Source organism: Megalops cyprinoides, chromosome 7 (assembly GCF_013368585.1).
Source record: "Megalops cyprinoides isolate fMegCyp1 chromosome 7, fMegCyp1.pri, whole genome shotgun sequence".
Classification (NCBI taxonomy): domain Eukaryota; kingdom Metazoa; phylum Chordata; class Actinopteri; order Elopiformes; family Megalopidae; genus Megalops; species Megalops cyprinoides.
Genome location: NC_050589.1, coordinates 32094382 through 32120603, shown reverse-complemented (window position 1 = coordinate 32120603; position 26222 = coordinate 32094382). Strand labels below are relative to the sequence as shown.

Here is a 26222-nt window from a genome sequence, read left to right as displayed (position 1 = left end):
ACCTCGAGGTTCCTCGAATTCCAAGCACCATAAATGTCAATGCGAGAGCATTTCCTTTGCTGGTTTACAGCTGTTGCATTTTAAACAACAGATCTGACTGATGATGAAACAGTCCTTACAAAAGAAAAGGTAACATACCAAGGGAAGTAAAAGCATGCACCACTCTGACTCGGTGAAGATCTCGTAAGTCTAACTGTCCAATTTCATACACAGAGTGAAACTGATACCAGAAAAGGTAAACATACAAAATGTGTACAGGAGATTAAAATTCCCAGTGTCCATAAGGGGAAGATTTTCGGGAGACACAAATGTACATAAGAAGTTTGAATCTTCATAGTGGGCCGTTCTTTACACTCACGATGTGATGTGAAACCCCCAAAGACACTTTGTAACAGGTTTCCTTCCTAATTGAGGCCAAAGCTGCCACTCAGTTTCATTTGCTGAAGGTAAGGGGCTGCATATTGTTCAAGTTAACCAGGTCTTCACACAAAAGCATGTGTACCACATTCCACCCTATGACTGACTGGCTTGACAAGGTACTTACTAGGACACAGGATAACAACCCAGTCCACTAAGGGATAGGGGGGCATACTGGACCCCTCCCCTTCTCAGATTTCCCTTTGTGAACAACATGAGCCCTTACCGGAGCTGTATGACTGTAATTAGATATCCACAAAAATGTGGAATGAGTGACACGTGTTTGTGCATGTGTGTGTGTTTGTATGCAGGCCTATCCTTCATACTAAGTTCCATTCCCTTCATTGTCATCACCCACCAGTTAGAGTATCACTAGGGCTTCCAATCCTAGCAAACTCCCCACTTCCACCTGTCCACTTTCTAAGAATCCATCCGCTTCTTGCTTTAACCCTTTTGCCTTTCCTTCAACCAGCAATCTGTTCCAGAACGCCCAACTTGTCCCCCACTTGATTACTGAATCTGAAAGACGTTGATCTTGCTGGTGTTCTTCAAGGTCTGGCGCCTGTTACAGAACCAGACGCGGACAACTTCGCGGTCGTAGTTCAGCTCTTTGGCGATCTCGGTGATCTCCTGGCCCGTGGGGAGAGCGTTCTTCTCGAAGTAGGTGTTGAGAACCTCGATGGCCTGCGGGGTGAAGCTGGTGCGCCGTTTGCGCTTCTTTGACGGCTCCCCGCCCACGAACTCCATCAGGTTCTGCTGCCCCTTCTGGTTCCACAGCTCGGCCTCAGCCAGCCACTTCTCCAGCACCGGCTTCAACTTCTGAGCGCTCTTCGGCGTAATGTCCAGCTTCTCAAACCTACAGGTTGCAGGAAAACAAAAAGTATTGATCATTTATTACACAACACAAATATGATCTTTCATGCCTTTCATATGAGACTATATAAGTGTACTTCAGGGTTTTATGTCTTTTATATGCCTCAGGGCATGAGTTACCATTGCACTTACAGTACATGTTGATCTAAGAGTACACTTACAATCTCAGCACTATGTTTGTTTCTTGTGTGTTTAGTGGTGTCCTATTTGTGCAATTTTTCATGCCGCTTTGTTAGATGCACTGTGTTAACTCTGGATAAGAGCATCTGCTAAATGACAATAATGCAATATAATGCAAAGCAACTGGGATGGCGTATTAAGAGTCATACATGTTTTTGCGTCTCTGTCGTTGGAAAGCGGGGCTTCTTGAACCCCCATAATGAGTGGAGCTACTGGGTGCTGTCATTCAGCTATTTGAACCAATAAAAACACTTTTTGCTACATAGAAGAATATTATGCATGGATCAAGTTCAGTGATTTACGGATAACATGGACAGTTCAACACATTATGGGGTCCACGAAGCCTCATTCTCCTGTCACTACTTCTATGTTCCTCATCATGTCATTATGATCTATTTGAAGAGATGATGTCCAGACTAGATATATGCATAATACTGAATCAGTCTAAGTTGCCACATTTCATAGACACTCCTATAAATGTCTACAAAATTCTATTTAGAAAACAGAACATTCTAACATGGCATTTCCTTACTGCAGTGCCTCGTCCCAGCTGCTAGGGGGAGCTCACCTGCAGATGGCAGACTGGCTGTAGGCAGGACCCTCTGTAGCAGTGAGAGCCTGTCCCACTTGTGTCTGTGTCAGCCCCAGAGAGAGGCGGCGGATCTTAAAGTTCTTGGCAAATTCACGGATTTCCTCCAGGTTAATACCCTCTTCATCTGTGACTCCCTGCTGGGGCTCTGAAAAGCATGCATAGAAGAAAAGACCCATTACAACTCCACTAATCTGAAGACTGTGCATTGGGCGTGACAGCATCTCAAAATCACTTAATAGCCCTTCAAACAAATGGGCAGGTTCAGAAATGGCACTTTTGGTCTTTTCAATCATTAAAACCTACAAAACTGCTACATTATGTAGCAATCACTGCATCCAAAACGTAATTGAAAGAATAAATCATAACTTACTGCCAACAAGCTGGCCTACAGTGGGCGAGTCCCCACACGCGATGGAGACAGGTGAGGCGAGCGAAGTGACTGTCTTCACAGCAGAGGGCTGGGGAGCGATGACCACAGGAGGCTGAGCCACTGTCACCACTGGCCCCTGGACCACAGAACAGACGATACATTCAATGACAGTTAAGGACACAGCTCAAGGGCTTCCTTTCATCTTACATGAATATGCACAGTCTCCCACACACTGAATGTTTCCCTTGGGCAAGGGGAGAAAAGTTTTTAAGCTAACACTATAATAGAAACTTATGCAACTGGGCACAGGTATTACAGAAAAAGAAACGTTTTCACAGGGACTTGAGGATTTGGGCTCAGTTCCAAAGAACTCCAAATGCCACAAATCCCCCGAAAGTAGACATTATAAAAAATTACTCAAATGTACATTTTTACAGACACATACAATTACAGACAGATACACTCAACTCGCATGGCACCTATGTGCTGCATCACACTAACTAACATTTTCACACAGCATAGAAAGATCATGTAATAGCACACCTGAGTGTTGGACTTAGCAAGTGTTATAGGCACAGATGTCTTTGGGAGGACAGCCGCGGAAGTGGCGGTAGCGGCAGGTCCGTTCCCGATAGTGGCGATGATCTGGCCCTGGGCATTCACGACCAGCTGGGGAGAAACCGTCTGGACCTGCAAGCCCTGGGACGGGAGAGTAGGCGCTGCAGCACCTCCAGTCAGAGAGGCCGGATTCAGGAGGAAGGGGAGAGTCCCAATCACCTGGAGCATTCAGCAAAGAGGAGAACATTCAGGCCTGGTTCACTGGCAAATGGTGGTTACACACAGATATCAGCCAGGACAGTGTCACTTGAGTTGCAGGTCTGCCTGACTGAGGAAAGATAAGACCAACTGGTTTTTTTCCCTTTTTGCCCAGCTGCATTTCATTACATCTGCCGGCAACAGTGTCTTCCAAACTGTCCTCGTTATCATGACATTTTCCCTTTTCTCTTTGCTTGGTTTTATTTGTCACACTGCTCAATCCTTTGCTATCCTGGCTGACCCAACCATGGTTCTCTAACCAGATTCATATGTTGTGCAACTGCACTCTCCAGCCTCACCTGCCCCTGTGCATTGGTGATTATCTGGCTGGTGAGGCCCGCCACACCGGAGATGGCGCTGGTGATGATGGGCGTGGTGGTCAGGGAGCTGATGAACTGGGGCTGGGCTCCCAGCGATGCCGCACTGATCTGGGAGACACAGAGAGGGAAGGGGGAGTTGAGAAGGGGATGTGATGCAGACAAAAAGAAAAAAATCTTCCACACACAGTACGGCATCAAATAATTACAGTATACTGTAAAGACACAGGCTGAGGAACAGGAAGACAGGTGTATGCACACATGCAGAGACTACAGTGCGTATTTACAATGACACATTCACACATGCAGAGACTGGGGTGCATATTTACAATGACACATTCACACATGCAGAGACTGGGGTGCATATTTACAATGCCACATTCACACATGCAGAGACTGGGGTGCATATTTACAATGCCACATTCACACATGCAGAAACTGGGGTGCATATTTACAATGCCACATTCACACATGCAGAGACTGGGGTGCATATTTACAATGCCACATTCAGACGCAGAAACAACTGCGCATGACTTACAATGGCAGGGTTGATGGAGAGTCCCGCTGTCTGCGGTGTTGCCACGGAAGCGGTGGGCTCAGAGGCCCTGGGCAGAGTGGGGGCCACCGAGGCGGTCACCACCTGCGCGGTCGCCTGCGTTGTCTGCGGCTGGGGTTGGAGGGATGCCTGCACCGATGGCAAAGAGGCTGCCTGCGGCTGCAGGACAGCCTGCGCAGCTGTGTGCAGCTGGGGCTGGACCGTGTTCAGCACAGTGGCAGCTGGGAAGGGAAAGAGGACACAATAAGTACAATAAAAAAGCCCTAAAGCCCACAACCCTGCTGGCTAACCCAAAGACTCACAAACATTTTATAAGGAGCTCCGGCAGCCATCATCAGGGCTTGTCTGTTTTAATGTTGTTTTTAATTTCCTGTTTACTTTTACACACACTGGGTAAAAACAGTGAAGTGACAGTGAAGTGTTCCAACGTAAAATCAAAAGAATCACAGAAATTATAAAACAAACAAAGGAATATAAACGCCATGATCATTTTGACCTATTGATGGGGATGGCAACAGACACTAATGCTAGTCTACGATTGGCTGAAAGTTTAACTAATCCCTCCAATGGAGTATCCCATTAGTCTCCTTGTGAGTAAATGTACTTGCAGCCAATTTGAAGGATTATGGCAAAAAGAACATGTCAAATGTGGCCCTATTACAGGTAGAATTCTATCTCGTTGTACCTTGTGACATTTTTCAGACCTATACAAGGAATCCAGAACAGAGTGCGCTTTTGGAATTTTATTCGTGTATTCGTTAGGAAAGGTCACAGCTTGCTGAGACTGTCTGTGAATATTTCCACACCTGTTTAGCACCTCCCATCAGCTCTCAGAGAAATCTTATGAGACGTAATGGCAATATTAAATTAAAGAGGAGTAAGCAGACATCTATGTCTAGTGTCGCTGTGGAAACAAACCCCAGAGAAAGTGTTTCAATGGACACAACAAATAAATAAATGGATCTTGTGAGGGGCCATTGGCACATCCCAGCTAAGTCCAACTGAACGCTTTTTCTGAGGTCCGAGGAATGACTGTAGGGTAATCGGCTGATACTTTTCTAGAGAACAGCCCTAAGTGCCCTTTCTACACATGTTCTAGGTGCAAGGTTTTTGTTCATAGGTTTTTGATCTTCATACTGTAAATATATCCCTCCACAAGCTTGATAAGGGTTTGTGCCCTGCTGTGCGAGCTGGCTTACTTTGCAGGCCAGCAAGGGGTAATTTGAGGACCCCCCCAGCCGGGGTGGCGGCGGTAAGCCCAGGAAGGGTGGCAACGGTTGCCGTGGGGATAGTGAGCACAGCCAGGCCCCCCTGGCCCGCCATTGGCCCCGCCATGCTGAGGGGGATGAGGACGGGCTGGCCCAGCGAGCCGGGCTGGGCCATCATTCCTGTCATCAGTGTCGTCAGGCCGTCCTGAGTCAGCACCTGGGGGAGGAGGGGGAGGTTGCCAGAGAGGAAGGGTCAGTGATGAGGGGTAACCCAGAGACAGAGTTCAAAGAAAAGACAGACATGGGAAGGACGATCAGTGCTGTTGGGGGGAAGGACACAGACCGCCATGGCTGCATGTCATATGTGGCTGGACGCCATAGCCTGAGGGACAGTGACTAGGCAACCAGAACATCACATCACCACAACAACAGCAACACCAACACATATGTATCTAATTGTTACTATTATTATACTGATGACACTATTATTCTTGTAACCATTTCTTTATTTTTTTTTATTTTCTTCTCCCATAATTAACTGTGTTTCCATTACTTATACACTTGGCAATAAATGCCCTGTGCTATTCATGCCAATAAAGCTGGTCTGAATTTAAATGTAAAACAGCAGGAGAGTCAAGTGAAGATACAGGGGCTGACAAAGTCAGAGAGGGACAGGGAAAGCAGCCCTATGTGGGGAAGGGAAGCAGCTCTGTTCAAACAGACACCACTGTGGTGTTGTACGTAACGTACTGCTAGTGGTGGGCCTCACCTGCGGGCAGCCCTGCACGGTGATGGGCAAAGCCGTCTGGGGCTGCGGAAGGGACACACTGATGGGGCCTGCTGGGGTCATGGTCTGGACGACAGGGGTGGCCGTTGCTTCCACAGCAACACCTCCTTCACCCAGCACTAACGGACAACGAGACCGACAACGTCATGATCTAAAGTTCCCAGAGGCTGCCCAGCTTTACCTCCTGATGACACCTGTGTTATTGCAGTTACAGCATGTACTATAGATACTAAGTGGTTGTTTTATTCATGATAAGAAACAGTGGAACATAGATTTACTGAATTGATCGGACATACTTTGCAAAACTGTGGTCCTATCTGTCTGTCTGTGTCTTCATTGGGCCTATGATATTCTAGGTATCGCTTCAACATTTATTGAAATTCCTCTACAATGTGATGCATTACAATCTGTTTACCTCCCACCCTGTGCAAGTGTTTGGTGGTGATATTATTTAGTGAGATTATCTAATAGACCTTTGTCTTTTTTGAGGAAAATTTCACACAGGACCTAACACTGTAATTTTTTAGGATGTACTTTTAGGATCTAACATATGAAGTAAAATGTGCAACACCAGCATGTGAAAGGTATGCACCCCTTACCTACTCCGCCACTGTTAGAGGGCTGCGCGGGGGGGTCCTGTGCCCCTCCCTCAACAGGCTCCAGGGTGAGATTGCCTCCCTCCTCACCCCCTGTCTCCGGCTTCCCATCAGACCCGGAGGACGGAAGAGACGCGTCCACCTCCACCTCCAGGACACGGATCGTCTCGTGGCCGGACATCACAATCACCTGGATCAGGGTTGGGGGGGGGAACCGTGAGAAGCCATCATTTACTCAGCTCCACGATGCTTACAGTTACGGGGACTTCATCCTGGGTTTTTTTCTAGCCAGACTACGTACTTTAGCTAATGCATGTGATAATCAAAGGTTATTTCTACGTGTGGTAGACTGACACCACATGAGGGATTTGCTCCCATTTACGAGTGCTTACTGCCACCACTGATCCACACCTCAAGAAATCCCAGGAATGACCACCATGGGTATTTAACTTACACCACATGAAATGCTTTTGTGGCGACTTTGATACTCATTCTTATCAGAAAACATTAAGACCTATTGTCTCGACCCTATGAAGAATGTCATGCCCACTTCCTGCGAAACTGCGAAACCCAGCAGTGAAAGCCCAGGGAGTGGAGAGGAGCGTTCCTGAGACAGAAAGCAAGAGGAGACAGTGCAGAGAGAGAAAGGATGCATACCTGGTCATCTCGGGCAGGGAATTTCAAAGTGCAGGAACCTAATGGCTGAAAAAAACACTTCTGCAGTGAGACAGTGAATGGCTGGGAGAACAGAGAGGCCAAGCACACATTAGCACACAATGGCAAAAAAAAAAACAAATGAAATAAATAGGGAAAAAATGTGAATACAGTACAACAACAATAGTATTGGCAAATGAGAAGCCTAAGCAATGCTTTCAGAAAGCCCCCCCACCCACCCATCAAAGAACATTGCTTTTGCTGGCAATGAGTGCACAAAACAGCACCCGTGCGGGGCATCCACAAACTTGTGAAGAGAAGGCCACATCCTCCAACACCACAGATGAAATGAGAAATTGGCAAAAAGCTGTAGTGCAGTAATTTGTTTTCCTCAGGAGATGTTATTGTGGAAAGGTTAAACCGTTTCAGAAAATGGATGAGGTTATGAGGAAGGCCAGAGAGTGAGACAGGGTGACAGATTCGGGTAGTGGGGTGGTGACGGCTGGAGAAGCCACCAAGAAACTGAGACAAAGGCACAGCAGCTGGAGGGATGGCCGGGAGACAAAGACGCGGCAGCTGTGCACAGAACGGTACCTGTTCATTAACGGTGAGCGGGGCATCATTAGCGGTGAGCTCCTCTGGGTCCATAGTCCCTAACTCACACCACCCAGGTGTTACTGTGCCGTCATACTGTGTGGCAAAACATCCACAATATGTTGTGATCAATTTTACACACTGTCAGCATAATGTAAGACTCAATCAGACCCATCAGGTGTTAGCACTACAGCCAAAGATCACACATACATACATTAATACATTGATATCATATTTAGTTTTGTACTTGAGCTGCAGAAAAGTCTAGCACAGAGCACAGTGTTGTTCCAGAGTAAGCCAGGTGATATCAAACAACTATCCCAAATTGCTCTCTGTAGGTTTGGCTCTGAAATTCTCTGAAATACATGGCATGTTTTCACGGTCATGAAAAGGGAGACAGTCCTTTTTAGTGGCTACAATATTAAAGACAAACAACAAATAAAAACGTGACGCTAACTACGCTATGATGTCATAAGGAAACGTACAGCAGGTGAAGAAATATCTATGTAATAATGTGCAGTCATACATTTAATCAAGATAAGTCAACAAAACAAGAATTCACTTCCACAAGTTTCTGGAATTCCAAAACTCATGCAAATCACAGATCAATACTTATTTATAAATCTGACTGAAAAGTGATCACAAGCCACACGTTAGAAGACAACGCTGAAAATTACAGAACTACTGGAAACCCTGAGCAAGGGCAAACTAATTGGTTAAGGTAATGTTTCAAATGAGATGTACAGCATCGGTATCGTCCAGTAATACTAAGTGTACAATTTATTTGTGTATCACAAATGGTCTGCCAGCTAGCTAGCCGACATTTCTTGTAATTTATTCATCTTATCAGTATGACAACTGAAGTCCTGCGGTTCATCATCTATTTCAATATGCATAAGGTTACATAACACATACAAACACAATAGAGGGGATCATGAATTATGCAGATAGTTTTATAGCAAGCTACCTAGCTAGCTGACATTACATATTGTGAGAAAACTTCCTATCGAGATAACTAGCCACAGTTCCGCTTACAGTCGCACACTGCATTCGCGATAAATGTCAAAACTCGGGCCACAGGAAATATGACAACGTAGCTTGCAAGCTAACAGCTAGCTAGCTGGCTACTGTTTTAGAACACAAGCCAGCTGGCTAGCTACGATTTGAGCCGCGGCATGCGGACATTTGGGAAGGAAATTATACTGGTTGTCGAACATGTTAGCATGTACAGTACAACACAACATTGGGTCTTCTAGTTAACAATGGTAAATTACGCAAACGCTCCTAGGAGGCGATATTTTTCTATTGATTTTAATGCGGCCTAGGAGGGCCTTCAAAGCGTCTCACTCCCATTTCCTACAAAATGTTTATAGTTCACGAGCTAACTCATCAGAGATATCAACTTGTGTGCTTCATTGTCACACGAAAACGTCCAGATGGACATTTGGTACAACGCCGTTCCCACCCCTCCCACATAAATATCTGATAAGACCGAACTTTGGCAGGTCCTGCAGTCTAGCTACCCACCCCCCATCCTTGATCCAATAATAATCTCCCCGCGTACTAATTTCGGTACACTCTAGCTACTTCACTCAAATACCGAAACATAACTCAGCCTCTGCACCATGTCTAAGGACAGCGGTTTATGTATTTCCCCCACTCTTTATCATAAATATATAAATTATGCTAATTAAGAACATTGCATATTAACCAAAAACTCATTTTCCCCTTCTTGAAATACGCACAGCTCTCTTAGGAAGAAACCACGTTTTTTTTTAGAAACTTACCGAAAATAAGTCAGGTTTATTTTAGGTGATCGCTCTTTTCAGAAGCTTAGCCACAGTTTGTTTGAAAGCCGAATAATTAAAAATTCATCTCACAGCTTGCAGTTAGGCGCTATGACAGCACACAAAAGAGGTATTTGCATTGATAAACAGGGTCGGAAGCACGTAGAACCTCCTATTCTTAATATTTAATGACGGTTCCTCCGTTACCTGCAGCTCGGGTGAACACCAAACACGTTCCTGCAAACCGAAATCAAGGCTTTCGGCAGAAAAGTCCCGCAAATTTAATACAAAATTGGCCTTTTGCACTACGTCATGAACATAATTTATGCAAGGCAAGTATTGCATGGAAAAAAACGCCGCCACACGACTGAGGGGGGAGCTGTGGCAGTCTTAAAGAGAAAGTGTTGTTTTGAAGCCACGTTGCGTGTTGGGTCGGTTATCACTGCGCTTATCAAAGGAGCTCTGCTGGCAGTCGTGGGATCGGTAGTATTTACAGTCAGAGTTGATTTTGTAGAAAAACCTGCGACTGCACTTGTCAAACTGTGTTTCAAGCGTAAACAAAAATGCAGTGTGTTCGACCCCAAAGGAATGGCAGCAAAAGGTGGAGAAGGGCAGGGAGATGAGTGCGCGTGTGTTTAAAGGGGATTCAAGGAGAAGAGGCACTCGTACGAATATTAATTTCTTGCCTCTGGCAAGTATTAATATTTATTAGACACGGTGTCTTGACGGAAACTACAACTGGCTCAAAGTTGTTGTGGAATGTACAAAATATTTCATAAACTTTGTCTAAAGCCCAGAATGAAATATGTGAAAGAACTGAAAAACAGAAATACTTATTTATTAATCTTTGCAAGTTAAAGACAAAGGAAATTACAATCAGACTAAATCTGTGGCTAAGAATGTATCAGCAGGATGAGGTCCAGGGTTCCTTACAAATGTTTCATGTTAGGTCTGCTCACGCCTCTCACTAATGCATATTCCACAGACCACAGGTGAAGTGAATGTGAGAGGCGAACAGTGCTATTGTCATAAGATTTACAAACCCCTAAATCACCAGGGACTCATTGCTCAGCATTATCATTTGGGCAGTTGTGAACCAGCTAATATATGAATGATCATTTTTGTTCTGAAACCTAACACTGTAGAATAATCTGTACATATGCTGGAAAAGTTCTTGAAACTTGACAGTGTGCTGCCCCTAAACACAATTAGACCTAACCCCAAGTCATAATCACAGAACATATTAACTGAAAGGGTAAAATGAATTAAAACAGAGTGATTCAATGGTTAGTCTGTTCCATTCTAATAATGACTGTTATTAATTATTTATGCCTGACTTGAACTTTTTTGTTTATGAATGCATTTTATCTTAATTTAATATAGCACAGAAATATCTTTCATCAGAATTCCAACAATTTTTGTTAACATTCCATCGTTTATACACAACAAATGTGTACTCTATGTTTATATGTCAATGTCTATGTTGTAGTCTAGTCTGGCCTTTTTTTAGGTAGTTTTCAGGGGCAACTAAATAAGATGATGAATTCTCTTTCTTATGTAAAACACATTGATTTTGAATTGAGGAGACACACAAGAGGCTCACCTTCACTATGACTGGATGAGGTTATCTGGGCTATTGAGAGGTGAAAACAATGAAAAGATATTCTGAATAAACACAATGACATGCCATCATGTCTATCCTAGTAATATATATATATTATGAATTTAAATATGTTATTTCCCAGTTCTACACACCATTTTGTAATACAGTTATAGTTTCCCTTTTGGGTTCTTTAAATTGCTTTCAAGTCAGTTGGAAAACTCTATTTGCATGCATAAGCAGCCTATTGCCATGGAGCTCAAAGAGGGAGCAGGGATTGCAGAATACGGCTGAATCTTTAATTAGCTCCACATCCGGTGCCAATCTCTGCTCAGTGTCTACAGACTAGCCTGTTTCATTAAGATATCTTTCATAATTGCAACAAAACAAATCCCCAAATCCCTTATCTTTCCACCTCTTCCTCGAAACTATCCATCCCCTCAATACTCAAGAGAGCTCCTTTATCTGCCTTTTATGCAAATGGTGTATATATTTTGTACATTAACTTCACAATGCATGTGGTTGAGGATTCCAGGACTCATTGCCATCAAATGTAATGAATTAACTCATCTTCTTCCTTCTTAGATTGCTGGTAAACCAGCAAAATATGAGCTGTAGAGTTGGCAGAGAAAATAACTGAGTTATGACCAATAGGATGAATGTTGTTCAGTTTTGTATGTGCTCTGTGTCTACATTGATAGTCATTTGACAGGAATAGATTAAAACAGACCAACAAGCCAAGGCCAGGTAGGTCAAACATGGGTGCGAACACTTTATGATGTTTTCCAATAGATGGCAGCAGGAATACAGCTGCATTCTTTCAAATGTCTGAACATGTCACTAATTAGCATATCAGCTGGTGTGTACATGGGGTACACGTTTACACATTTTCCGTCGTGAAAATGTGGAAAATGTTGCTTTATTTCATGCCTGTAGGCCTGAAAAGGTTATGGCATACACCATGCATGGATGCACCATGATGTGCACCATGATGTGCATCATGATATGCATTGTATGAAACCACAACAGATCTAATTGACAGTAGAAGCAGAAGTAGATAATATCTATTATTCTATTCTATAGTTAACTATTCTATAGATGTGTTTTATAAGAATTTTTTAGAACCCCATTTATGATACTCACGGGTCCCCAATTGCCCGCTGATAATGGTGGGAAAATGTATTATTATTGTTGTTCTTGTTGTTGTTGTGGTAGACTATTAATACTATTGCTACTAATAAGAAGAATTATAATTTAGATTACATTTACTATTTTGTTGTTTAGCAGACGGTCCTTTATAATAATAGTGCGGTTCTTTAAAATATAATTGTATTGTTATTAAAATAAAATAAATATTATAATCCACACAATATGTGTTTATTATATTTATTATTTCGAGAAAAAAAGAGAGGGGGCGAAGGGAACCGTGGACGCAGGGACAGAGGACAGCGACGGGCTGACGTAGGTAGCTACACTGACCGCAACAACACGGACAAAACACTGCGTGACTGGTGAAAACAAGGAAGTGTAAGTCGCTGGATAGACTTGGCACCATTCACTCCTGACTTGTTATTGCAAAGGCCAAAATTCAGCCTGAACGTCGCGCATTTGTTTTTGTACGGAACATTTTGGGACAATGAACAACAAAGGTACGACGACTATCACCATCGACTTCTTTTTAACAGACTAGGTCTCTTACCAGCCTGTGCTGGATTAAATGACGCCGTTTTAGCTAGCTGCGTTTATTAGCTTGCTAGCTAGCAGTGAATGCATTATCCTCGTCTGTGATGTAGGTTTGCAAGCCAAGTCGTACTACGTCATTGTTATCCAGCTAGCTGGCTTACACGGCTAACTAGCTAGCTTCTTAAATAAAGAAATTCAATTTCATAGCTATATAGCCGGCTACTTAATCGCCCCCTTTGGTCTCAGGGTTGTTGTAAACCTCAAAACGCAGGAACTAGTTATGCGTTTAATTTTTTTAGGCCTAGCAAGCTTGGCAAGTTCCTCTGTTATAGCTAGCTAGCTAGCCTAGCTGAAATGCGTTTCTCTTGTCAAGTAGATGAAATAGCTTTTTGTTCTGTATGGGTTACAGTTATGATACTTTGATTATTTTCCGATAATGTTTATCGGTTGCGGTAGTTAATTTGTCTTTTATGACGTTTTTAAAATACAGTTTACTACATTGTCCTATAACGAGTTACCCTAGCTGCAGCTAGTCTAGCCACACAACGTTAACATATTTCATCACCTTAAGGTTGTCAGTTTCTTTAGCGTCGTAGTTGTGAGTGTTAAGCAAGTTTACATTGCTAGGAAATGCACAAATTTCCCTAACCTTTTTCCCAGTATTTCCACTTTGCTGACATGAACGTGCGGGCTTTTTAGTACTAGGTAGTTCCATTATAACACAATAAGCTAAAACAATGTTCACTTATGCTGCGTCCACGAATTCTTTTTAGGCAGGTCTAATTTCATTGCGCCATTAAAATGCTATTTATTTTAGTGAAGTGGAGTTTAAAATCGGAACACTAAAGTGACAAATTCTAAATATAGTATCAATGACGTGTATAAAAGCAATCGAGTAGTTAGTCATTGTAAAGTGAAACTAAGGGAGCTATCCAGCTACACTATTGGTACTAGTGTCGTTTGTACGTGTTTGTCAGCTTAACACCAGTGAGTTATATGTAAAACTATAACTTGTATTTGTTGCTTTTGCTATTGGAAGTGGAGAATTTTCATTGTAGGGGGCACGCAGAGGGTGGATTATCTGTATTTGTCATTGTGAATGTATTGTCGAGTGTTATATAACTATTTGGGAAACATGAAGTGGGCGGTGTGTTAATCACAAGTGGGGGTTACATACCAGAAATGGGTGTGATACAAACAATTTCTCCCGGAAATACAAAGTATTTCTACAGGAGCTGTTGTCAGGTTTACTTTTAAACATTTAAATAATCATGTTTTATTTAAAATGGTAAGAGTATCTGTATATTGCAGTGTCTGCTTAAGAAGAATTTATTTGAGCACAAAAATATGCATTAAATAATGGCTGAAACACACTGACAAAACAAAATGGGTAATTTTGTGCATTTCAGCGTATCCAGCACAAGCTGTGTACCCCCCGCAGACCAACCCAGCCCTGTATCCCACGGCGATGCAGGTGTCTCCCCAGGCACCCCCGTACGCGGACGCCCCTCCTTCATACTCTGAGGTAACAAGGAACACACTAATGAACACTGAAATCCAAGGGCTTAAATAGTATTGAACAGACGATGGTACCGCGCCGCGTGTCTGTAAAATTAGAATTAGCCTCAAATCGTACGTGTGTTATCATGAAGCACCATTCTGTAAGATGGTTTAATCCTATGTACTCTCTCCTTCACCATCTCTCTTCAGATCTATCAGCCCAGGTACATACATCCATCCCCAGCCCCGGGGCAGCTACCTCAGATGTCCTCGGCCTACCCCAGCACTCAGATGTACATGCCCCTCCCACAGTCAATACCGGTGGGGCCGATGGGCCACAGTGTTCCCATGGCGTACTACCCCATGGGGGCTCTGTATCCCCCAGGCTCCACAGTGCTGGTAGAGGGAGGCTTTGATGCCGGGGCCCGCTTTGGAACAGGCAACAGCCCCAACATCCCTGTGAGTGAGCACTCTGACACACATTATCATGTATGATGTTATGCCTTTGTTGGGGAGATCACGTACACTAATGATTTCCCATACAGAGGAACCATATGTATGTAATTTTGAATATCTTGAATAGTCATGAATGAACATTTTTGTAATTTTTTTTTTTTTTTGTAAGTAATATCGCCAGTGGTCATTAGGTGTTGGTGCACACTAACATGTCATAACCATTGTCGTGTCTGCAGCCCCCTCCCCCTGGCCACCTCCCCAATGCCGCCCAGCTCGCCGCCATGCAGGGCGCCAATGTGATGATGACACAACGCAAGAGCAACTTCTTCATGGGCGGGTCTGGCGGGGGCTACACCATCTGGTAACAGTGGCCGTCACCCAGGCCTCCCCTGCCCCCTTCTTCTGATCTAAACCCCCCCTACCCCTGCTCCCCGCCCTCACCCCCACCTTCCCTTGAGGCAGCTTGCCATGCCACAATACTGACATCACCTAACGGAATGTATTATCCTAGTGCCCAGGGTTAAAGGTACAGTACTCCACTCTAGCAGGTGTCAGAATTATGCTGGACACCGCCCTCCCCGCTTGCAGGGAGGAATATGGACACTTCGGTGCCCTCTGTTTTCTGTTGCGCTTGGATAGTACTGCTGCTTTTGGGGAAGCACCTTTAAATCTATAAATAAAAAAGAAAGCACACTGCAGTACTATTCTTTAATGTAAAGTATCCAGTGAACCTGTAGGTTTCCTTTTCGGCCATCTTTTCATGAGCATTATTTCACTTCTGAGGTTGGAAGCGGCCCAAAAAGCACAGGATTCCACCTGTCACATGTTCCAACAGCGGCCACCCTTGTGGAAAGCTGAAGTGTTCGTCTCGGGTTTTGTCATGTTTAATTTTCAGCCGAGTTGATGCTACACGAGAAATTGTGATTTTGGGGTCAGTTACAGCTACATGTTCATTTCCACTCCAGTATCCCTCAGTTAAACCTTTCAGATGGTTTTGTATTAACACCATTTTAAATTTGCGGAGTAATCATGATTTCTGCTTTCTGTCGTTTAATGATTTGGGTTTCAGCCATAATCTTGTGCACAGGTCTGAGTATTAACCCCTAGAAGGGCATGTAAATGATGGGATATAATTAATCTGTGCCAAATTGAAAGGGAGTGGTTTTAGTCTTCAAGACAAAATTTATAGAGATGAAAGGCACTGGAACAATAAGCAAAATGTATTAAACATGAAATCATCAAAAGGGTGGGTTACTGTACCTCTCAAGGGCAATGGTAGATGAATTTTATTGGGTGCCAAAGTTTTGCGAGCACCAGTACTTTAAATAAAAAACAAAGAAACTTACAAATATTGAGAAATGAAACGGATGGCTGGTCTAAGATCCAGCTCAGATTGGAAGGGTTGGATGGCGTCAAAACACTTCTGTCCGTGCGCGTGGATTTTCTGTTTCTGTCCAGAGTCGGATGCCCAGATGTACAGATTGCAGCGTTTGATTTTGCGAGAGACGAGCATATTCTCATTGACTGCTGAGAAAACAGGGCCAAAAAGTATAACAAATACATTACTTAAAAAAACATCCAGTCTGGAGACACTAAGGGATATATAAGCTTTTGATTTTTTTCTCCATTGAATATTACTCATTTTTGTCATATGTCAGCCATGGTAAATAAATTAACTTTGATCTATAACTAAGGAGCTCATTGTACCAAAGATCTGGTCTAGACGTGGACTTAATTTTGCAGTGGACCAGAAACACACCAATCCCATTCAGTCACTTCAAAATAAAGGTGTCCAAAACCATGTTTTAATGAGTATTAAGATATTAAAGCATGCGTGTATGTTGAATGATAACTTTTGGATTATTTTGCATGCCTTTTTGCACTTTTTTTCAATACAGTTGTAATTTTAACTTTAGAATTTAACTACAGAATAATGATTGTGATTTTAGAACCTAGTATAAAAAATTATATGCACTGTTGACCCTTCTGACTCATATTTTCTAACAAAAATTGTGCAGTGTCAGACAGTTATTTTCCTGCATGGGTGAGTATAAAGCACCTTCATTAAAATTGACCTTAAATTAATGGAGTAGTTCGGACATGCTTTTCAAGACACCTGCAAGTATCTCCCTGTTGGATGCATATAGTTTGAGTTCATGATGACTGCAGCATGAAAAAGTATACATAATGTCCTGACAGATAGTAGGTGGACAGAATCTTCACTTTCAATGTATGCAGCCCTTAAAAGGTTACACTTTTGCAAAGATTGTACCAAACACAAGGGTTTCAGTTCAGTCCACTTTCTTTTTGAATACAACTTTATCAATTAGAGTTTTTTTTAACACTAACATACATTAGTGAGCACACTGAAGCACAGAGCACTGCTTTTTTTCCCCCAGCACTTGATACATTATGCAGTTTCACACTCTGATACCTGCTGAATGTTACTTCTTTAATAAAAACATTATTGTGGTGCTTATTTGACTGTTTTATGGAAATATTGAAATAATAAATAAAATTAATAGTACAGAATACTAAAGCTTGATCCTCTCAAAAGACCACTTCAAAAGTCTACAGAATACAGGATTTAGCTTTGTCCAGCTACAGAAATTTAGTGGTTAATCTTTTGCTTTTAATCCCATGGTGAGTTACACAGGGCTGACACTGGGTATCCGACAAGGTTTGATGTGCTTACCCCCACATTGTCATGAAATTAGTCCTTCCTCAAATGTTTTTTTTTTTCCTACTGTGTTGCATTCCAACTAGTTCATGTGGTAATTTGACCACATTTTAATTTCGCTGCATTGTTTCATGAACTGGCAAGACAAAGGTCCATTTTTGTAGTTATTGGGAATCCTTTAAACTGATTTCTCAGTTATTGCCAACCCCTTGGCCCGTGTCTAAGTAGTTGCCGGCATCTTCTTGGCTATCATATTGTCCATGTGGAGTACATTTCTACTGCTTATTTGGCCTCTTTGGCTTACAGGATTTTATTTTAGGCTCAACACACCAAGTTTTATACTGCTTTAAATGTGTTTGGTCCTAACCTGGTATTGAATAGACCACATTGAAACAGTTAAAAAGGAATTCCAGAAGCACTCACTCTGAGTGCAGGCTGAGTAGTATAGCCAAGAGATCACTATTCAGAATCTGGCCTGTCATTCCCTGACCATAAACAAGACTCCACAGTGGTGTGACATTATTGGTTTTGGCTTGCTAGGCTAAAGCTGGCTTACATCAGCCAGGGTTTCTTGTCACACCTGCACATTAGCGCCTCCTAGTGACTCCTCACATTTATGTTGCGTCACTTTTACCAGACCAACTTAGAAAGAGAATGAAAGTGCAGCTAATAAGGGTGCACCTGTAAGTTACTAAATTGTTTTCAGTGAGAGATACGCCAACCCCCCCAATCAGCGTTGGCTCTCCTGCAGTACACAGTGGGATTTGTAGTATGTTAAATAGCCATTGGATGCAGGCAACCGTATTGGAGGATTGCATTCACCTCACTTCAATGCTTCCTGTACAAATGCACGAGTTGCCACAGTGAGGTGAGCTGGGTGCTCAATTGGCAATTCCAAAGTTAAAAGCAAAAGGGGGATGCATGCAAAGTAGTAATCACATGTACTGGTTTAACGTTAAAGGGGACATAGCTTCCAAACCAGTCCTGGGATTTAAACTGGAATTACGGTGTTGCATTTGTTTAGTTTCATGTTGTTTTTGTTTTTTGTAATTTCTTATCTGTGTTTCTTAGCTATTTCCCACCAGTTTCTGTGAAGGTCATGTGTATCAGTGCAACACTGTAGCAGTTTAATCCCAGCAATGAGCAACTTAACCAGTCGACGCCACTCCAACCATCAGCGTGTCAGGTGAAATAAATCTGTTTAGGATTTATGGACATCAACAGTTCAGGGATTCTCTCAAATTTTTATATAAGGATATATAGTAAAATGATTTGATGGATTCTGGTGAATATTTTATCTTTTAAGGTTACTAAGAAGGAGCAAAGTGTCACTGTCTCGTTTGCTGTGTGAAGACTGTTAAGAGTGGACAGGATCTCTTTGCAATGGAACTGTGGTGCACTTAACTTTTTTATACTAAACTTAAAAAATAAAATTAAAATTTAGAATAAAATGACTATTTTGGAAATCTGAATTCACTTGTTCTGTTTTTTATTTTCTATTTCACAGACTGAACTTTTTTTCAATCAGAAAAATGTAAATTGCTTTCACACAGTGAAGTTATTGAAATCATAAAGAGCCACCAACGCATTTCACGTTTGCAGTATCTATATATAAATTGCATTCCAGCCCCAATTGCAGTCACCCACACCAATCAGTGCAATGTGTTGTTAAATCTTAAATCACATTCAAAGTAAACCTCTAATTAGAGTAAAAGGGGTGTATGTCTGTCCAGTACTGGCTTTTGGTCAGCTGTTAAAGATCCCATAAAGCAGACATTTGGGGACGGGGGGGAGGCCTTATTCTCTCAAATTAATCTGATAAAAAGCTGTTTATGTACCCCTCTAATTAATTTGGCACACCATCTTTAAATCGCACTCTTTCTCAAGGGAAACATCTTTACAAAAATAAAGTTGCTGATCTATAATGAAACTGGGTAGAGCACAGTTCTGTTCTGCCTGAGGTGTGCCACTCTTTGTTCTCTTGAGAGGTGAATTGTTCAGGCCAATGTAAAAGCCCACAGAGACCAGCCCAACTGGGCTTTCACAATAAAAACAGTTACAGCTTTGGAATGTTTCTGGATAACTTGAAACACCCACCATTTCACTAGAGTGTACTCATTTAACTGCGTGTAGCTATAAAATACACCAGCGCCAGATGTTAGTCATAGATCTGGCTCACACATTGAGCGAATTCCTGCTGATCAGCCATTTTAACCCTCCGCTCCTGGCTCGGGTCCTCCCTCTCCTAGCTCTTTTCCCACTGCACACTGCTGGGAGAACATTCGGAGAACAATTTGAATCGGGGCCAATGTACATTAAGACTGCAGTGTCTTGTAGACTCCACAGCAAAAAAGGAAAACCAACAGGGACACTTTCCCTACCCTGAATTTAAAGTATGAAAAGAGAAGTGTTTTTGAAAGACTTCTGTCGGCATTGCCCTGCAGGCTGGAAGTTGTTGCTCCCACTGGTTTTGTTCATAAACCTTTAAGGAAGAATTGTTGTATTAAAGCAGAAGTGACTCAAAACCGTTAACATGCACTGTAAGTGCTACCCCCCTACTGTCATAAATGAAGGCCTAATTTATCAGTGTCCATGTTTTAACAGGCAAGGCAAAAAGTAAGCTTAAACACAGGCTCATTTACCCATCGGCAAGCAGCATATTTTTTTTGTTAAATTATGGCCTTTCTGGTAATTTTAGCCCCCCTTTACTTTGAAGGCTAATTAATATTTGGTTTTGTCATCACACCGCATGTCAGGTTTGAAGTGTATTATACTTAATTTGTATTAGGACAAAATATTTGGTTCACTGTAAGGCCTCAACACATGCCTTCCACTGAGTGAACAGCACCTTTCTGTTACTGTATTTAGTTTCTGTAAAAATATTCATGGAAAGCAGCTGGCATTTCACAGAAGTAAGTGTTACCTTCCCACAGTTCATTTAGCATCATAAATCAAAGGCCAGACGCAGTGTGAAGTAGTGGGCAGCAAACAAATTCGCTCTGCAAAATAAGGAAATCCAGCAAACACTGATACACCCTTCAGTGAGATGCTTACTGTCTTGAACTGTTCCAACAGATATCCAGCTGTGTAAACATTTTCAACGGATGTTATTTAAGGCTCTCTGAGGGGAAAAAAAAACACCCTTGTCAAAATATTTGCTTGTCACCATTTCACATCATCACCGCTGGGGTTGTGACTGGGTGTGGTGATTCCATTCACATTAGCTGAACATCATATTAGGAGAGAACAACATACTGTACCTTGCTTGTGGCTGACTGAAGTGATGAACTAATAAAGTATATGACAAACTATTTTCAAGTTGCTAAAATTACTGTACCTACTCATTATACCATATACTGTACTGTACAACCATGTTATTCTTAGAAAGCTATGTGGATGATGCTGTTACAGGTAGCAAGCATGTTCGCTGTGTAGCGCCTGCGAAAGGAGGGACCGAAATATTGTATGTTTATGCTTATTATGTGTATATTACGTTTAGCTGAAGACCATCTAACACTTTAAAAAATAAATTCCCTTTCAGTTTACAAATACAGATGTGGAAAAAAGCACGCATAATTGGGCCAAATGAACAGTTTATTCTGGTGACCATAAAATGACAATTTGACCAAGAAAATAAAACTTGAGTGAACAGGCCTTTCATACATTGGAAATCATGAGATTCAACTTCAAGATCTGCTGTAAACATTTTCTTGAAATACCCAGCGCTGAGACCATTATTATACACATTGGTAAACTGGGAAATCAAGGGGTTTGCATGGCCAGAACAACTTTCAGGTCACTGTCCCAAGTTCATGCTACTCCAAACCAATGTCCAAATTACAGGGATTTACTTGTGGCTGGAAGTGAAGAAGCTCTCAGCTCTTTATGTGCTGCATACAGATTCACTTTCCATCATGCAGCAGTAAAACCTGAATTAATCTCTTTAGGCAAAACACTTAAGCAACCCTGTCCCTTAAAAAGGAATATGTTTGGAAAAGCAGTACCTTGAGGCAGATGTATTTTGTGAGCATCTAGTGACCATGATGGTGACTTCAGAACACTGTTTGCTGTAAAAGGCATGTGTGATAAAACAGAAGGAATTATGAGTATTGTACATTTAAGGAAAACCTTTGGATAAGCCTTTGTCAGTCCACTTGTCAAATATGGCCTTATTTTGTTAATCATTTGGTACAATTAAGGAAACCAATTTCTTGTGCTTTAGAACAAATTCTTATTTGGTACTCAGGGAAAATTTTACACACTCCATACTTTCAAGAAAGGTACCTAGTAACACCTAGTGTTGCCACTGTATACACGTTCATAAAATAAAATAAAAACATTTAAGGCAGTTTAAAAAGGAGTATGAAAATACTGGTAACAAAATGACTGGGTGTAGTGTGCCCACTTTTCTTCCCAGAATATTTATAATTTAAATAAAATCACCAGTAAGTGGTGCCACAAAAATGCAATTTGACTTTAAGACAGAACACTACTTGGAATAACCAGTCCATGTATTTGCTGTAAGGAAATATCCACTGCTGAAGCACTCCAGTGGTAATACTTGGTGAAGGTCAGCACTTCACCAAAAAACAGAAGAGTGGATGGAAATCCCTTCTGTTGAAGTGATCATGGTGGCTTAGCTATGGCGCACTGGCCCAGGCCTCACCAGGGTGGATGTTTGCACAACCCCTCCCTGGGACTAACTTCCCAGCACCACCCACCCCTCTGCCTTGTATCTGTCACTTCCACAATTCTTCTGGCACCTCCCTGTGGCCCTCCCTGCCCCTCTTCCTCAAACCTCCCGGGTTAGGCATCCTGAAACCATGCTCCCCTGCTCCCACTCCTTTCACATGGCCTGGACATGGGTTCAGTGTTTTAACTCAACATGCTCCCTCCCTCCCTCCCTTCATCCCTCCCTCCCTCTCTCTCTGGTCCATCCTTCCTTCCATTTTTCCTGGTCGGGTTCAGATGAAGTACTCTTTCTTGTCCTCTGGGTCAGTCGGCTCCTCGTCCTCTCCTGGGGCCGGCTCCCCCGTGGTCCTGTAGTCCCCCTTGTTGTGGCAGAGGTACCGATAGAGCAGGAACCCCAGGCCCACCATGGTCAGCAGGACCAGTGTGATCACCACTGGAAAAAAGCAGTCAACAGGCTGAGAAGCACTGCTATACTAACAGGGCTCAACGCTATGGTATAAGTGGACTTCACCAATACACTAACCGGGCTTCACAATACAGGCCTTACATCTGGGCAAAACAGCTGCCTTAAAATGGCTGAGCAAGTGCGAGCAACATTCACAAGCGGTCACTCCAACCGAGACCATAGAGTTATGGCTGTTTCTCATTTAAAGCCAATCATGTAAAATCAATTGCACCTTCAGTTTGAAGCCCACCTTCTACAATTGTTGTCAGGGAAAACATATATTGATGACCATCCTGCATATGTAGTGTACATTTCTACTTTACATTTATTCATTTGACACTTTTATCCAAAGCAGCTTACAAGTGAGTTAACATCTTTAGTTAACATCAGCCTCATGCGTCTGGATTAGACGCTCAGGCAATCACAACCTGAGGTGTACCAGCTCTCCAAACGCTCTATTTGGCTTTGGTGAGATGTGTGTATCACATCACTGTCAGTATGTACAAAACGCGTACTGCTAAACACTCCAAAGCATGTACTTCGATTAAAGCACAGAACAGTGTCATTGCTTTGATTGAAATGCATGTTTGGAAGAGTGAAGCAGTGCCCCAGCATTCTATCACTTTGTTCATCCTTGTCACTGGCCCCAGCACCTGGGCCAATGAGTGGCCATGCATAGTGCATTTCACCTCTGGATCATCACCAGCATGTCTCATATTGAGGCAGCACTGTGTAACACATGATGATCAATAGTGGCACCACAGCATCATCTACAATAAAGAAAGGCACTGTAGAGTATATATGAAGTGCTTGCACATTAATTTTAAGGTTGTATTCATCACTTCTTCCTGTTTACCTCCAATGACAGTAGAGTCTGTATGGGTGGGTACAGCGGTAGTAGGCCTTACTGCACTTGGAGCTGAAGGAGAGACAACAAAATACATTACTATAGCTCAACCTGTACAACTACTTTGCGTACACTAGTACAAACTTGAGGAATTGCATAATCTTCTCACACAGCACAAATCTGTGTGGTACTGTGATTCAGTAATCAGATTAAAAACTGTGAAATTGCAAAAAACAAGAAATGCACAGCTTTCCCTTACAGTATGAACCACTTCTGTGCATTCATTTTTCATTTCCAAACTGAAATCTCTCATAGAACACTCAGCGCAACTGTAACAGGGGAGCTCAGGAAATAAAAATGGAATTTCCAGTAAGACAGAAGTAACATTTTTTACTGCCAGACTGCAATATGGAATAATTTATTGTTAGCAGCCACGTTAACAGCTTGGTACAATGTCAGCATTTCTGCAGCTGGTCCTCTGTACTGCATTCATGCGCATGTCAGGTTGGTACCACCCTGGAGTGATTCATCCAACCACACTAAAGGTTTTGCACAATCTCTGTCCATCACTCCTCATTCTTGTCTGCCCTTACCAAATCTGACTAATTATTGTATTACGCACATAAGCTCACATGTCTGCTAATAGTATTCAATTACTGTGACACAAATATTTACAGCCACGTGGTATAAATATGGAGGCCTGATACTAATAGGTTTGCTGTAAAAACACTGAAATTATATAAATATATAAATGACAATGCATATGAAGCATTCATTAAATATTTTCTGACTGAAAATGACATTTTGGCCACCCTTACTTGTAAAGGGTGGAGCATCCGACATGGTGAATGGGTCAAAGTTTTCTGCCAGTAGTTTGTTTCAAAATCTGAAAGAAAAAAAAACACATTTTGCCACAAACACAGGACATCTACGTACAAGGGCGGTACGTGCTTTTGTCAAACTGTCCATTTTGAGGACCATAAGCAATGCGATACTATATTTTAAAAGTTTAAAGGCAAAACGGTTAGACGCACTGTCTGCACCTCGCAGCAAGCCCATGAAAGAGGAGTCATTTCAATACATAGTACACCCTGCCTGGATGATAAGGCTTCACTTCGGTAGGTGTGGCAGGTGGGAAACGACCGTCAGTAGATGGGCAACACAGAAAGCTCCTCGGCAGATAAGAAGCTCTGGTTTTAAATTCTTGTCGCCACCAACACCTGGGACTGTAACGCAACTTTTCCTTACTTAAACAACACGCTTTGTAGTAGTCTACGCAGGGCTGACATGCTGACGTGTGTATGTAAATGCATGACTTTTTGTCGTCCCGTTGATTAAAAAAAACAACTTCTAAATGTTAAAGAATCGTAAGTTTTGGTGTTGATATTTCTGAGGTATAGTACAGAAAATATCTGAGGGCTGCTGGCTTCTATTTTTAAAAGCGAGCTGAACGTTACACCGCCTATTAAACAAACAGTCACAAATCTAGAGCGAGTTTTTTTTTTCTTTCATATCAGCACCATTGTTTAAATAAGTGAAATGCTGACGTAAATAGAAAGCGTGTGAATTAACTAGTCAGCTACAGCTTTCACGATGATGGGTCACCCTCGGCTGCTTAAGAGAAGCTGGGATCACAAGGCATGACAGCGGCGATTTTTTTGGCCGCTTTCAGTTCCCCAGATTTCGACATTTTCTTCATGCTGATGGACCGCGACGCTAACAATACGTGCGCAACCCAGCACGTTCATTACAAGTGCAGAAAACACTTACCTCGTTAGTCTAACGTTAATTTAAAACCAAAGGCGGCAGTGTCAGGTTTCGAATCGGTGTGCAAGTTCATCAGGCTTTTTTTGTTCAATTAACTGAGTAGATAAATTAGCTCAGACCTGATACCTACCTAAAGCGCGCTCCTCCACACTATACGGCTAACGCTGCGAGGAGCTTTGTTGCGTTTGGAACCGATGTTAGTCACACAGCACTATGAACACGCTTACCTGGGCGAGCTTGAAGCCGGAGTTAGCTAGCTAGCTAGCTATCTGCCTCTTGGAAATATAGCTAGCTCTCTTTAAAACACCTAATTAAGACTAAAAATACTAATGGCATCAAATGAACAAACAAATCCAGCTAACCGCCCTGCGTTGACTAACCGCACCAAACTTCTCAAGTCATCCGACAACTGAACTTTCCCGTCTCATGCCTCGCGGTCTCATTGGAAGCGCGTCCACGTGCCTTCCGCCTCGCGCGCTCGTCCCCGTGGAAAATACAGCACAATGACCCCGATTCATGAAACTCGAAGCACCCTACCTCTCGGTGACCGAGTAATACATTTAATAGCTGAGCTACAGTCTGTAGCTAAATGCTGCGCTACATCGTCAGGTGATTAATTATGTGTGTTTGCTAGTTACTTTGGAAGACGATTATTAGCATGAGACATATCTTCATTGTGATTCAGACTGTGTAACAGAGAGGTCTCCAATGTCAAAAAGTTGTGAGAAAAACTACAATAATCTAGAAATCCCCCTTATGTTTCAGTTTATGTGAATTATAAAATCGTTTACTTTAAAATGCATAA

At 42.4% G+C, this 26222-nt stretch overlaps 2 protein-coding genes across 2 annotated transcripts; one reads left to right on the top strand and one right to left on the bottom strand.

The window, feature by feature from the left end:
* Positions 1-293: 293 nt before the first annotated feature.
* pou6f1 (POU class 6 homeobox 1) lies at positions 294-9014 on the bottom strand. The gene is made up of 12 exons (XM_036534268.1): positions 8996-9014; positions 7961-8056; positions 7370-7414; positions 6716-6902; positions 6099-6235; positions 5321-5546; positions 4104-4342; positions 3548-3676; positions 2976-3209; positions 2433-2568; positions 2039-2207; positions 294-1273 (listed from the first exon to the last, which is right to left on the bottom strand). The coding sequence occupies exons 1-12, from the start codon at positions 9008-9010 to the stop codon at positions 928-930; spliced, it is 1959 nt and encodes a 652-aa protein (XP_036390161.1). The 5' UTR covers positions 9011-9014; the 3' UTR covers positions 294-927.
* Positions 9015-12824: 3810 nt separating this feature from the next.
* dazap2 (DAZ associated protein 2) lies at positions 12825-16518 on the top strand. The gene is made up of 4 exons (XM_036533296.1): positions 12825-12996; positions 14440-14555; positions 14741-14989; positions 15223-16518. Exons 1-4 carry the CDS (start codon positions 12984-12986, stop codon positions 15349-15351), a joined length of 507 nt encoding a protein of 168 aa, XP_036389189.1. The 5' UTR covers positions 12825-12983; the 3' UTR covers positions 15352-16518.
* The last annotated feature ends 9704 nt before the right edge of the window (positions 16519-26222 follow it).

Coding starts and splice junctions, on each gene's coding strand:
- pou6f1 (XM_036534268.1), bottom strand. Junction 5,547..6,098: donor CCGTGCAGGGCTGCCCGCAG/GTGAGGCCCACC, acceptor CTCCTCCCCCAG/GTGCTGACTCAGGACGGCCT. Junction 3,210..3,547: donor TCACCAATGCACAGGGGCAG/GTGAGGCTGGAG, acceptor TGAATGCTCCAG/GTGATTGGGACTCTCCCCTT.
- dazap2 (XM_036533296.1), top strand. Junction 14,556..14,740: donor CCCCTCCTTCATACTCTGAG/GTAACAAGGAAC, acceptor ATCTCTCTTCAG/ATCTATCAGCCCAGGTACAT. Junction 14,990..15,222: donor GCAACAGCCCCAACATCCCT/GTGAGTGAGCAC, acceptor TCGTGTCTGCAG/CCCCCTCCCCCTGGCCACCT.